General features: G+C 38.9%; 2 protein-coding genes across 3 annotated transcripts; both read right to left on the bottom strand.

The window, feature by feature from the left end:
• Window positions 1-407: 407 nt before the first annotated feature.
• vat1l (vesicle amine transport 1-like) lies at window positions 408-11,769 on the bottom strand. 2 transcript variants are annotated; one of them, XR_002170247.1, is made up of 10 exons: window positions 11,101-11,769; window positions 9,454-9,583; window positions 8,254-8,469; window positions 7,830-7,972; window positions 6,864-6,967; window positions 6,014-6,069; window positions 5,870-5,887; window positions 5,693-5,798; window positions 3,627-3,710; window positions 1,981-1,999 (listed from the first exon to the last, which is right to left on the bottom strand). XR_002170247.1 is itself a non-coding variant. In XM_019886993.1 (9 exons), exons 1-9 carry the CDS (start codon window positions 11,313-11,315, stop codon window positions 1,901-1,903), a joined length of 1,242 nt encoding a protein of 413 aa, XP_019742552.1. In that variant the 5' UTR covers window positions 11,316-11,761; the 3' UTR covers window positions 408-1,900. The 2 variants fall into 2 exon arrangements, 1 of the variants encoding a protein (XP_019742552.1); XM_019886993.1 differs by having other exon boundaries at window positions 408-1,999; window positions 5,693-5,887; window positions 11,101-11,761.
• A 336-nt stretch (window positions 11,770-12,105) lies between these two features.
• On the bottom strand, window positions 12,106-14,167 carry bola3 (bolA family member 3). The gene is made up of 4 exons (XM_019886994.1): window positions 14,003-14,167; window positions 13,789-13,912; window positions 13,215-13,303; window positions 12,106-12,960 (listed from the first exon to the last, which is right to left on the bottom strand). The coding sequence occupies exons 1-4, from the start codon at window positions 14,063-14,065 to the stop codon at window positions 12,895-12,897; spliced, it is 342 nt and encodes a 113-aa protein (XP_019742553.1). The 5' UTR covers window positions 14,066-14,167; the 3' UTR covers window positions 12,106-12,894.
• Between the last annotated feature and the right edge of the window lie 209 nt (window positions 14,168-14,376).

Here is a 14,376-nt window from a genome sequence, read left to right as displayed (position 1 = left end):
TTGAGATTTGCGTGTATACTGGGCACATTTTGAATTGATACTGATGCGCACTTTACATCTATTTTTTTTTAGCCATCCTTTTCATTTACACTAGCGTTTCTCCTTATTGGGGTCACTGGTGAGCAAGCTGGCGCGTATTCTAGCTGACTTTGGATGCAGCCCAGACTGGTCGAAAGTCAATCAAGGAACATATAAACAGTCATTCATAATCACATTACAGACGATTTGGAATTTTCAATTCAGTGAACCTAATGCATGTTTTTGGACTGTGGGAGGAAACCAGACTGCGTACTTGAATAAAAATGACCCGGTCCGTCTCAACAGTGGAGTATACGTAAGAGCATCTAGACAACCATGCTACAATTGTATTTCTTTCTTTTCTTAAAATGACAACTTTCTCAGTTGGCTACTTTGCAGCTCCATTTATTTTCATGTAAAGAAAGTCCACAATGAAAGATTGCAAGACTGGACAGAAGTAGTCAACCACAGGTAAGAAACAAACAAAACACTGAATACTGAACTTTTCTTCCCCCCCCCAAATTAATTATGACAACACGTGAACACAAACATACGCACACATACCAAAGAAACCATGCACCTTTTCCTTTTCTCTTACAAACATAAATATCATATCTATTTCTACTCAATACTGATATGGATTTTGAAAGTGACTACCTCCAGTACATTAAACACATTTCTTACATATAGAGAGGTAATTTGTATCATAAACAATATTTCCTTTCTATGTTAGATTTAATTTCAATGAGCTGATGGAATCTTCAACAGTTTGTTTTCAATGAGCTGGCACTTGAGAAAATACATCCGGTCATGTGAAAAGCAATTCAAGTTTTATGTTAGGCAAATTTAAGAAGATTACATACTTCGTCTCAATAAGTCATCAAGGTGGTTGTGGTATTCCCTGCATTTGATGGCGTTTCTAATTTTGACAGGTTGTGTTTATTCTAAAAATAAGCGATCTCTCAGGGCATGTTTATTTTGAGGCACCAGAAAGTAAATACAGTAACTTTGGTCAGACAAGTAATAAAAACTCTTCCCAACTGGCAGTCTGACTGAAGAAATCATCATCGTCCTCTGAGATATTTTTACAGACATTCGGATATATTTTCGTGTCTCCTATTTATTGTGGTGTCTTTTCAAATAAAGGTCTTGCTGGATCCCACTTTTTTAAAAGCATTTCCTTTTATGTTACTAGGTAACAAAACTCAAGTGGATAAAAGTTGGGTCATAAATCTGATTTTCATCAGTCCAATTGCTGTGTAAATGTATTACGATATCTCTAAATGTCATTCCCAGTGCGTAACGTGATTAGTTTTGATGACTTTTAATCCTCTGGATACAGATAAATTTGTTTTCTTGGTAGCCTGACATTAAGGGAAAACATTTCAAGTATCAAACACAAGGCACATGTGATCCCATAATACACAATAAGGTTGGCACCTACAGGGATGCTTCAAAATAACGCTCGGCATTTATGCATTTCTACCACCACTATGTCCTCATCTGTCATCACTAAGTACGAGGGAGGATTTTTTTAAACCATATTTTTTGTTGAATTGATTGACTTTATATTCTAAAATTGACTAGTTGTTAAATGGTTTTCGCACGTCAGCATGGTTAAGTGCATATTAATCTTTGTTATGAATTAAATTTTTCACTAGATTGTTGCAAAACTAGAAAACAAAACAAACACAAAAAAAAAAATGCAGGCACTTCGTCCTTTGCACATGCATAAAAGTGAGCAGGTCCTGTTCTAGACTTTCAATTGCAAGTAACAGCAGGAAACGAGCAAGATGAATACTTACATGAGTACATTACATGCACAAACACTGCACAACTCTCTCAGCGTGATCCTACAAGGTGAACTCATTTTAGGTTAGTACTAATGGATAAAAGGCATGCGCTCTTTGCTGTCATTGTCCCCCTCAGGCTCCTCTTCTTCCTCCCCCGCTTCACTGGTCTCAGTGCTGTCACTGGCCATCTGATGGGGGGTGGGGAGGAAAGGATTTATTGGTCCATCGGTGACCCGATAGCGAAGTACGCACTCAACACAAAAGTACACTGACACACTCATTTAGAATACAATGCTTCTACATTTGAAACATAACGAGGATTTGACCTCCTATTACTAATCAATTGTTGAAGTGTATGTTTTTTTGGGGGGCTTTTTTTTTTTTTTTTTTTTTGGGCATTCATTATTTGTTTTTCATCCGATATGGTTGTACAGTATACAAACAGTACACAGTGGTACCTCGATTTACAGTATGAGTGGACCTTACCTCCAAGTGTTTGTGATACAAGGTATCGTATGGTTGACATTCTGACTTGCAAGCAAAATTTTAAGATGCAGAGAGTGGCAGTGAAAACATAAATAGGTCAACTTGTTTAATACCACTCTCAGTTGAGGTTTACTGTCTACTAACTGTTTACTGAACATGAAAAGGAAGAGATAAATTAACCTGTTGCAGGTTTTAAAAGAGTCACATCATTTTTTTTTCATGAAAGTCATCCAGCTTACTGCCAACACGAAATGCAAAGTGCCACAGAAGGGCAAAAAAAACTAGCATCCATGTTACGGTGTTATACCCTTTTAAACAACAAATATTTGAACATATACAGCACGGCAACAAATGTGAAAACAAACAATACATGCAAATATTTTCCTTAGCCTCTGCAAAGATTGACTTATACTACAGTCGACCCCCACATCCTCATGGTTCACCATCCACGGATTCGTATATTCATACATTTTTTCTCAATATTTTTTCATATTTGGGGGGGGGTTCAAACGTTTTAATGTTATACAGTAGGATAACATACAATTCGTCAGCAAAACTCTCCCCTGATTTTTGAGAAAAATGTATACTGAATATTTATCATCTTTTTTTATGTAAAGAATTTGGGGAGTTAAAAAAATGTAATTCACATGGGCATCAATTATATTATTATTATAATTATTATCTTTTATTTTTTTTATTTATTTATTTATTTTTTTTGCTATTCACAGGCTGGCCCCATCCGTATCCCCCCAAAATAGTACGGGCTGACTGCACTACACTGAGTAACTGTGAGCTTCTGAATCGCTTAAAATCCGAATGTACATATCTTACTTCACCCTGGTGGGAACCGCACAATGAATAATTCATAGGGCACAAACTGTTTAATTTGTTACATTCTATTTAATTCTGTTGAGATTTTGCATATTTGTATAAATTAAAATAGTTTAGAGTGCTCTTTTTTTCTCATTAAAAACATGCTACAAAAGCTTTTGTCTCTGGTGGACTGAAATGGATTCATGACATTCCCATTCACTTCCAAGGGAGTAAGATGATTTGAGAAATGAGTGTTTTGAGTTACCAGCGTGGTCAAGGAATGAATTAAACTCATGAGTCAAGGTACCACTGTATAATAAACTAAATTTCTGAAGACTTATGTGCATCGGATAAGTAGATATGTAAAGACATCAACATATCAGTTGTTCAATGTTCTGTAAAGCGCTTTGTTACATCTGTAGCTGTTGTGAAAGTGCGATATAAATAAAAATGTATTTGTAGTGTATTGTGCTATAAGAATGAGTTACAGAGTTATAAGTGAGAAATTGCTATTACCAAGGGAGTAGGTGACTTCTCAACATCCAGAATGAGTTTTCCAATATTGCCTCTGTCGTGAATTCTCTGCATGGCCTCCTTAACCTGACAAAAAAAGTGAATGTCAATTTGTGTTGTTGTTTTCATAAAATGTAGTGGATGTAGCTAGTCATCATCTGTAATGTAATCAATAAAGCCACACAGCCAACTGTAAGTATATTTATCAATATGGTTCGAAGTAAAAACAAATACATGTGCAGTGCTACAGTAGTAAACGTATATCTATAAAAGCAGTGTGTATACCCTGAATTGGAACATTACCTCTAACGATAGGGATAACACGAATCCTCTCATATTATTTGTAGACCAGAAAAGTACCCGTTAGTGATGTGGGGGTCATCATGGCAATGACCGAGACACAATTCTCTTTATTAGGGCAAATCTACCATTTGAATGGTTTTCAAGCTTTTTATTCTCAGGTAAAATTATGAAATGTTGTTGGATCAAAGTTGTGTTTACTTTGCTGTTAAAGTCAATGAGGGGAAAAATTCACATGGGATACATTTTTTTATCTCATTCGTGGGACATAACTGAATGTCTGCCTTTGTTTGGAAGTATTTGGGTCTCGTAGATTCATTTGTTGAAGATAGCACCGGCCAAGAGTGAAAATAGGCTAAAAACTTTGCCTCATGCATTGTTGCAGGGTAGAATATTCAGAGGAATGCATGATATCACAAACAAATACAAAATCATCTTACAATGACATGTTGATATTTTGTAATTCAGAATTTCTGATGAAAGCTGATAACCGTAAAAAAAAAACAAACAAAAACCTAAGTTACGCAGTTTCCGGTCGCATGCAATAACGCACGCAGCTTTTCATTACGGCAGTAAGAAAAGGTTACCATCGTCAACACAGACACAATCAGGCTGTAAATTTTCCTTCCAGGCATATGAACAAATGAGGCCCTGACAATGCATCCCACACCATCCTCCCCCTGCTCCCTGACAATGCATCCCCCCACCCCACCCACCCGCTCAAAGAACGGTCACCACATTTTGCCAAGGTTTAACAGCTTCAACAAAACAAATTTCTACCATGAAAAAGCCTTCTTTATGTATACTTTGACTCCTTATTGCTGCTGAACCAAGAAATCCATCTCTGAAACATTCACGCTGTAGAGAATGTGAGGGATTATATTTCACAAAAAAAAAAAAAAAAAGACTTAATTTATTTTTTATTTGATTATTTATCATTGTTAGAGTATGTAGTGCATAATGTACATCCATTAATTGGAGTTGGGAGGGCAAGTGGGTATACTGTACGTTGGAGAGACGGGGCACTGAGCGTATTTCTGGTAGTGTAAGGCAAAGGTGTTTTCGGTCCAGCAACTCGTGATTTGGGATGAAGTGAATGATGTGTAGTTGATTGGTTTTCGCGTGGGAGCGAAGTAATTGTGCAGCAGAAAGATTCACAACCTACCCACCGTCTGTGGGAGAACGTCCGTAGCTGACAGCATCCCACACGAAATGCAGAGTGACATCGGCCAATTTGCTGTCCATGATGTGTACAGCGGTATTTTTGAGAGGGGAGGTAAAAATAAAGAACTAAAATTGTTGTACAAATGTGCACGCCCTCGAGTCAGCACGCACCTTTAACCATTTAGGTGCCTTTCATTAACCCCAAATGAATATTGAATTAATAGCAGAAGCCTGGAGGTTTTGCGGTAACAGTGACTAATACTTTGCCAGGCGACAGCCCACATTAAAAGTTTTGAAATGATTTAGACTGGTCAATATTTTTCTAGCACAAAAACCTGCCATTTGAATTGGAGTGTGTGGGATTTTTATGCTGTACACTACATTTGAAAATATTCACTGCTTTCTGTTATGGGTTGTGCAGTGGTTCGCGAAGCTTACTTTGTGTAATCCATGCCCTAGTCGAGAACCTTTGACTGGCGGCTAGTCCAGGATGCAGTCTGTCTTTTGCCCTAATAGCCTCCTCTCCTTGCCGCAACCCTGATCATGATTAGTGGCATTGATTGATGTCTTACAACAGACCTCTTCAATTTGATTATGACTCTTACCTCCTCCAGAGCCCACAGAGAATCGACCACTGGCTTGATCTTCTTTTGGTCGTAGAGGCATAAGAGTTTGTCCATCGCCGATTTCACCAAACCCGATCCTCCCTGCCTGAAGAGGAGGTTGGGCAACGAAAATCCTGCCATGACTTTGTTCTCCTCATACAGTTTAATAGGGTTCACCTTCTCCACCTGCCACCACTTGGAAGAAATAACATCATGTGTCAGAGACATACCATTCAGTTGAGAATTGAGGGTTTCATTTGTGATGGTTTTAAGGGGCAGTCTGCTTTCAAATGATGATGACAAACGGAATTTGTGACTCACAGATTTTGCAAAGCTGAAGAAACTCTTTGTCTCCCCAGTTACCATGTTCGATGCGCCTGAAAAAACAAAAATAAAAGGATTGTTGTGTGCTATGCAAATGGCTGGGCAAAGGTGACTGGACAATAACAAGCAAAGCATGAAGGCTGAAGAGGGGGAGGACCGATTGGCACCTCTAGAATTCAGGGTCCGTGCAAGCATGCCTTTGCAATATAACTAGCACTAATCTTTAATTGGCTGGTAATTGCGCTGGTTAATTCATGAGGTTTGACAAGAATTAAAGTGATTAACAGGGGCTGGATAAGAGGCTCAGCTGTGACTGGGAATATCTTTTCTTCCCAGGATATGTTTTATGTATGGAGCATAACTAATTCAAGCTCAGACAGGTGAGAGTCGACCAGGTTTTTCATCCAAACAACAAGTTAACAACTACTCCTTTCACCAATAGTGCAAACTTCAGTTTGCTTTTTTTTCCCCCGATAATGAATAAAACAATGAGACAGAACAATAAGGATGCACATCTCTCTAATAAAAGAAGATTTGATAGGTTCGATACATGGGATTGCGATACAATTCAAGGGACAGTTCATCAAGTGTTATGACTCGATTCAGTTCGATTTAGCGGGATTACGATTCGTGCACAGCCCTAGTTATGGCTGGTAACCATTCAGGGTGTACCCTACCTACTCCTGAGGATAAGCGGATCAGATGATGGATGGATGACTGAAGTATTGTTTTTTCTTTTTTTAATACATTTTCCTGTATTTAAGCTCAGGGTGATATTGAAAGTGTCCATAATGTTACAGAGGCTTACAATGAATGACAAATATATTTTTTACAGTACAGTTCTTACCATAGAGAATGTACGTTCCCAGTGGCCTCAGCAGACTGAGGCCTTTGCCTGTGTTTTCCCCACATAGACAGTCCAACACAATGTCGACTCCCTCTGGAGATAACCTAAAACAGAAGGAAAGCTAAGGTTCACTAGGGGGAGAGGAAATAATGAAGTCATCATCAAATGTAGAACAATAAGGATAGATTGTTTAAATTAAAACAGTATCTAAATTAAATATTAAATGGAACTGCATTGAATTTAAAAGCTCACCATAGCTGAACTGTACGTAGGCAGTGATTCTTGGAAGAGTCTACTAGAGGCGCTCATAATACCACACTTTGACGATCACAACAGGGTTGTATTTTGTTAATCACAACCACACGTGATCAATAGCCCAAAATGAACATGATTAAAAGCAGGGCTATAAAATGATGAAAGGCATGCCTGTCTCCTAAATTCCTTAAATTCGGCTTTAAGACCTGGACACCTAAAGTCCTTGGTGGTCTTGTGATTCCCTTTTGTAAAGACATACGCATTTGATTGTACTTAGGTCTTGATCCTGGGTGGAATGTGTGGTGCAGGGGGATGAAAGGCAAAATTAATCCACGACTACTCTTGATACGCAGGCAGCAAGCATGAAATAATAGGTCATTGCAATTTCAGCCTATATACTCTTCCATCTATATACCTGTGTTTAGGTATACAGTATGATTGTATTAACGGGAAAAAAATGTATGAATTGGAACAAACTGTGAAATAATCCCTCAATTTCAAAATCCAGGCTATCATGAATCGGCCCCTGATTGGCTCAATTGCAGACCTCCACTGCGCTACTGGGATTAGTCCTTTGTTGCCATAGTTACCATGACGACAGACCACTCGACAGGTGAAGTCCATGCTCTCACAAAAAGCAGCCAATTCCTGATAGTTTTGAAAATATCACAAATACAGGCCTCATATTAAGATGCTGTAATTCAAGCTTACTTTTTGACTTCTTGTATGTAATCACTGTTTCGATCAAAGAGATGAGTCACAGAATCTCTGATAGCGGAGTGTTTCAAACTTGAGGCGATCCCAAAGACGATGACATTAGGTACAGTGAAGCACAGCTGAGCCACAGCTTGACCCTGAAGAGAAAAATGACATGTGCAACTGTTGATCAGCATCTTCTAGCGTTAATGCACGAGCAGAATGCACAATTCCATATGAAATCACTTTCATCCATTTTATACGGACTGGTTTATTTCTCAATAGCTTGTAATTGGTAGCATCCTTTAGAACCCTACAGTGACTGGTTTAATGAACATTTCATCCATACGCTTATCCTCACAAGGGTCGTACATGTCTGATATCAATTGGAGGAAATTTTATGACCTCTATGAACCAACAATTAAAGAGAATGACTTACCACAGCACCCCCAGCTGAGTGCACCAGCACCGACATCCCCTCTCTGAGTTTGGCAATCTCAAAGAGCATCATGTAGGCAGCGACGAAGTTCAGGGCAAATGCGCCGCCCTCCGCAAAAGTCATGTCATCTGGCATTTTGTAGACAAACTCCTCTGGTGTGCAAACAACCTCTGCCCAGGCATTGTAGTTGGCAAAAGCCATGACTCGGTCTCCTATCTGAGAGAAATACGTCGTATACAGAGATGGCAAAAGTACTAAATTGTGGATTTAAAGACCCTGAAAAGTAAATGCAGAGATTTGTTTCTAAATACATTGTGGATGTTTGAAGATAAGTGCTGAATACACATGCAAAGACTGAGAACTACGTAGTATTCAATTGTGAAAATGTGGCATTGGACTGTTTTCACCATTTCAGTTTTCCTGATGTTTTGTAGGTGTGGCTATTGTTATTGCTGGTGAGCAACCTCCAACTGGGTCCCAAGCGGCTCCTAAAGCCGCAGCGACCCGAGTACCTGCAGACCCAGTTGTCGGCTGTTGACTGGGAACTGTTCGTTGCCCAAAGGCACGCCCAACATCACTTGGAGGTCATTCCCGAGTTGGGCTGTAAGTGTGGCTAAAAATGTGTCCAGTTAGGCATCAACATTTATCTGGTGCAATTGTGATCTGTTCATCAAAATTTACAGCCAGTGCACGAACACAAGCCTTGTACCATCATGGACACTTTAGTGTGCCTCGTTGTCACACCGTGGAAAAACGCCACAACCCGGTGTAGTCATTGGAGGCTTAAGCGGCAATATTTTCGTGACTCAACCATGTGGTTACTGTATGTCGAGACATAAGAAAGACATAAGACAATTCATGCCTCAGCATCTCAATTAATCAAGATCGCAACTCCAATTGACTTGACCTTTCTCAGTTTTTTACGTCATGTCATCATTAGTCATCGTCAGTAGAATGTCCAGATATTTTTCAAATGTAGGGATTTCAAGTAAAAAGTCATGGGTGAAACTCAAGTATATATTATACAAAATACAGGTACCTGAAAATTGTATTTATGCACAGTACAAGCACATGCATTTTGTTTCTGCAGACAGGCAACGCATGTATACTCGATTTAATGTGCACTAATGAATTGGATAAACTTTATACTCTGGCCATATTTGTGTATTCCTGGCAGGAGAATGCTTCAGTTTGACGTACCTCAAATCTTTCTGTGCTTTCTCCCACAGATTCCACAATCCCACAGCATTCGAAGCCAGGAACAAGAGGGGGTTTAGGAGGACTATCAATAGTCCCCTGACGTACCATCAAATCCAGGAAGTTTAAACCACTGAAAAAAATCCAATACATTGCATAACTGTGTGATAAATAATGTTTCATCGTGGAGTCAGGTTATTTTTCTTCAATCAATTAACTCTATGCAATGAACAGAATTTTTAATGCTCAAATAATTGACTCATCAGTTATTATGGGAGGTAGTCCAATGCCCGAGTGGTTAGCACATCTTCTGTCTCCCAATTCTGAGTTTCTGAGTTAAAATCTTATCTTATTGTGGCTCCCCAAGAAATAAATATAATTTGTTTTAATTGATGCAGGTATTCATTAGGGATGCACCGATATCACTTTTTCCAGAACGAGTGCGAGGACAAGGATTCAAATCCGAGTACAGTACTTGTCATTCGAGTACTGCTTCTTAATAATGCATTATGTTTTGCAATTCTGATGTTTAAAAAAAGTGTTATATTTTAATAAAATATTGTTCAAAAACATACTTTTCTTAAAATTGGGACAAGTAGCACTCAAAAATAACATTTTTCGAGCAACAACTTGTCATAACTGACATTTTATCATCCAATTGCATGCTTTTCTAACAGTCTTGCAGCTTGGCATATTAAATGTAGCCTGTAACATGAGGTATGTCAGTTATGTGATGTCTCATCCTGAACACTAGGTGGCACTGTGTAAAAGGAGTACATGCAATATATAAGTGACAAAGAAGAATGAAGACTCCGCGAATATTCAGAATATAGCTGTGATGTTACCTCTGTGTGTTAAGTACAAAATAAAGTGAGTAAAATGAAATACAAAACTGCGTCTTGTGAATACTACAAGTTATAAATGAAACTGTGACAGGACATGTGAAGTGATACTTTATCACACCATTCTGAGGACTTAATCAATGCAGATTTTCTTTGCCTTAAGTTTCAGTAATTGGTATCGGCAGCCTCCAATAGTACCCGATACCTAAAATAGACGGAAAACTGGTGTCGGTACTCGCCCATGCCGACTCGGTATGATGCAATTCTACACCCCTGCATCTACACAACCAATAACAAACTTATTGCTACATGAATACCATCAAGTGAACATTATTATCGTTGTAAGGAAATGGTGATACTCTGTTGAGCCTCATTAAATCGTGCAAGTATACAATGTTGTGATATGTTCATGTCGTTATTAGTGGTCGCATATGTTTCCCATGATGATCATGTTTATGCACTTGTTATGGGCAATGAGTCATGGGCTCTGAATGCAAGGCCACATTCATCACTCATGCTCTCTCTGAATACAAAAGATTACAATTGTATTTTTCCAGACTTTGTCACCAGTTAGTCTACAAAAGCCAACTGCAACAATTCCGATAAAAAATATGGTTGAACGGGATTTAAATGGGTTTCAAAACGTCAGTTTGCTGTCTATTGATGGCCAACATGGGGGGGGGGGGGAGACCTGTGGCTTCCACTGCGATAGTAATACTGTACTCCATTGATATGATGTGTAGACCAGTGATTAAAAAAAACAATAATAATAATAATAATATAGCAGTGGTAATGTGGTCATATTTACCATGCCTTTACGCGGATCTTCACTTCACCACGTTGAGGCTCGGGCATCATCTTCTTGGTCACTCGGAGTTTGTTGAGCCCTCCAAAGCTTGACAACATCACCGCCCGCATCTCTTTCACATTCCCGGAAGATTCCCCGCTTCCCGGTTTCTTCCCCGTGCCTCTCTCTATCATGCACTCGGTTTCCTCAGTCATATCTGCTCCCTCTTGAGCCATGTCGGAGCCCGGCTGTGTGCGTCTCTCCGCGCCTCTTCACGGCTCACTGACGTGCTTTGCAGCCTGCAATCTTGGCGTTGTGCACGGCAGCCCGGCCTCACTCAACCCGTCGTGCGATCCTCCCATCCACTCACTCATGCTAGTCCAAACCCGGATGATCACGATGTTGTTGTTATCATCATCATCTCAGCTCGTGGTTGAGCTCCATTAATTAGTCATTTCAATGAACTGGGCGTAATTAGCGATGCGTGTGTTCGCTTGAGTGTCCAGTGCGCCATCTGCTGGAAAAGACGCCATCTGCAGTTTCTTGGGACTCATAAATCACCCTTGCGGCTAGTCATTCAACAATTGTGACGCCCTCAGGGAAACTTGGAAAGCAAATACGCTGCCCACATCCTCAACAGTGCATTGATTGTATGCGGACCGTCATGGACATAATTCAAGATGACCTCTTGTAACCAAAATTATCTTATACACACACGATACTGAAATCCTTCCTTTCACACATCAGACTGAAATCTGTTTGTCTGATGTCATGAAATATGCATTACAATAAAACTCACTTTATAAAGAGTCAAAAGAAAACCATTCTCTTAAGGATAATTATTAATTAAAATATATTTTAAATCATTTTGATGAGCCAAATGTCATTTTATATACTTCCACGGTTATGGTATAGATATAGAATGTTATGTGTAATAAATAATGAGAACCGTGTTACTTGTGTTCAACTGCTTTAAATTGTAAAGTACACAGTAATAAGCAAACATTGAACTCATCAGTCAGACCCTATAAATCATACTAGAACTTTAATGTATACATTTGACGACTCACATCCACAGGCAAAATGGCAATACGATATTACATTACTTTCATAAATATCTTCACCAATCATGGGAAAGACTATCGAGCAAAATCTGACATTTTGTGCGTATGCAGCCCTCTTCCTTTTTTTTTTTTAAAGTAGGGACTGTGATATTTTTCATAAGAATGTGCCTACTTAAGATATTTGTATGCAATTCACATTTATACATAATTAGCTCAACAATATCTACTATGACAGTGACTAGGTTTACAGGCTGTCAATATTCAGGTGAAGGTCAACATTCTGGTTTTTGAAACATAACCCGTTCACATGTATGAGCAGAAAGTTATTGTGTACATGGTTACTGTGATCAATTGAGACAGCTTCATCTAAACTGCGACACACGGATAACGTAACGATGTAAATGGACGTCATTTCTGTTTCTTACTTTCTACCATCAATAAAGGACATTACTGTATATTCATTTCGTTCACTATGCTAATAAAGCAGCTGACTTGGCACTGTGCCACATTTCACCATGTTTGTTTACATCTGTTTGTGTATTTCCATGGGGTTGTGTGCCACACACAATGCATACATATTCATGGTTTTGTGGATATTCAGGTTTTTGCAGGCGTTGACATCCCTTTGCATCGCGGAAATATTGCAAACAATCCGGTTTCGAGAAGGTCATTGACTACTTGTAAACATAGTCACTTTTAATTTGTAGGCTAAATTATGAACATTGATTGAAGTGTTTTTGCTTGTAGGGAATTACTGTTTTGGAATATCTGTGAATATTCTTAGTCCATGCATTTCTTGAATCTCATCCTTCAGGGCCTGTGGAAGACAAACCCCAGAAATAGGGGTATTTTAGGTAAGCAACATCTTTCACAACAACATGTAGAAGTCATCTTTATGACACACACACACACACACACACACACACACACACACACACACACACACACAACATAACAGTCAGTACAGTGGTTGAATCTAGATGGTTCTTGAATTGACTGGTGTACCCAATAACTTGTCTGATAAATATATAATAATAGACAACAAGCTGAACTAACAGTTACAATTGTTACCTGATTGACGAGCTGGTGTTGCTGAACAGTTCTCTTCCCGCTGAACTCACTCGACTCTATGTGAACTTCATACATGGCCCCACAGCCGCCTGGACACAAGATCACATTAAAATATGTGCTATTTGGTGAGGGTGTGTGACATGGCTCCTGCTCCTACTCCAACTGTCTGGAAGGTTTGTCAGGCTGTAAAGTGCTATCGGTGTTATACTATTGGAGATGTTTTATTGGCTATGAGCCAGTAAATACAGTATAGTAAAGTAAGAAGTCACCAAAAAACAAATAATCGTGTCAAATACAGATACCTGAAAAGTCTGCTTTGGTACAGTAACGGTACTTTGTACGGTACACCATTGGCATGCATAAAAACAAATAAACAAAAAAATGTAAAGCAGTATCACATTAAATTAAGTGGCTTTAACTTGTGCTTAATTTTCCTATTGTATTCCTCCATCATTGTATTTATTACTATAACTATTTCTGGCGCATTTAAATTGTATATCATTTTAATTTAAATGTCACGTTTAATTAAAAATACACGTCATTAGATTATTATGAAGGATTTCAATGTACATACCAGATATATCTACAACTTTTAGCGATGACGCGAGTGGGAACTTTTCCTTGAGTACATTCGCGATGCGGATCTCCCCCTCAGTCTGCGTGGAAAGACACCTCAACGCTTGCCCATGGATTGCAGTCTGTGGACGCAGAGGTGAAAGTTAGCAAACACCAAGCATTGCTATCCTGGATGCAGCGTCTAACCTTCTTAAGTTTGACATCTTAATTACCTGATTTCTGAAAAGAATCCGAAGTGCAGCTATGGCAGCGCTTGTTCCCTTACAAACAAACATCGTCTTAATTTGATGTGTATTTATTGACGAGCCAAATAGGAATTATTTATGAATACATCTAACTTGTCCGATCACAAGCGTCTCCTTAATATGACGTCACACATCCGGGTATGTTTTAGTGTATTCGTTGATTCGGAAGCGTGTGACCGCGCGCGCGTGTCAATGTGTTGTGAAATTAGACTTAAGTTACGCGAAACCAGTGCGAATAAAAGCTACTCTGTTTGCTGTTGCACTTGCAAGTATGATTTAAAAAATATATATATTCGTTCACTGGGCACCATTTTGTGGTTAATACATTCTTTATGAAGACT

The sequence above is a fragment of the Hippocampus comes genome, unplaced genomic scaffold, assembly GCF_001891065.2.
Source record: "Hippocampus comes isolate QL1 unplaced genomic scaffold, H_comes_QL1_v1.1 scaffold261, whole genome shotgun sequence".
NCBI classification, from domain to species: Eukaryota; Metazoa; Chordata; class Actinopteri; order Syngnathiformes; family Syngnathidae; genus Hippocampus; species Hippocampus comes.
This window is presented reverse-complemented; position numbering and strand designations above follow the sequence as displayed.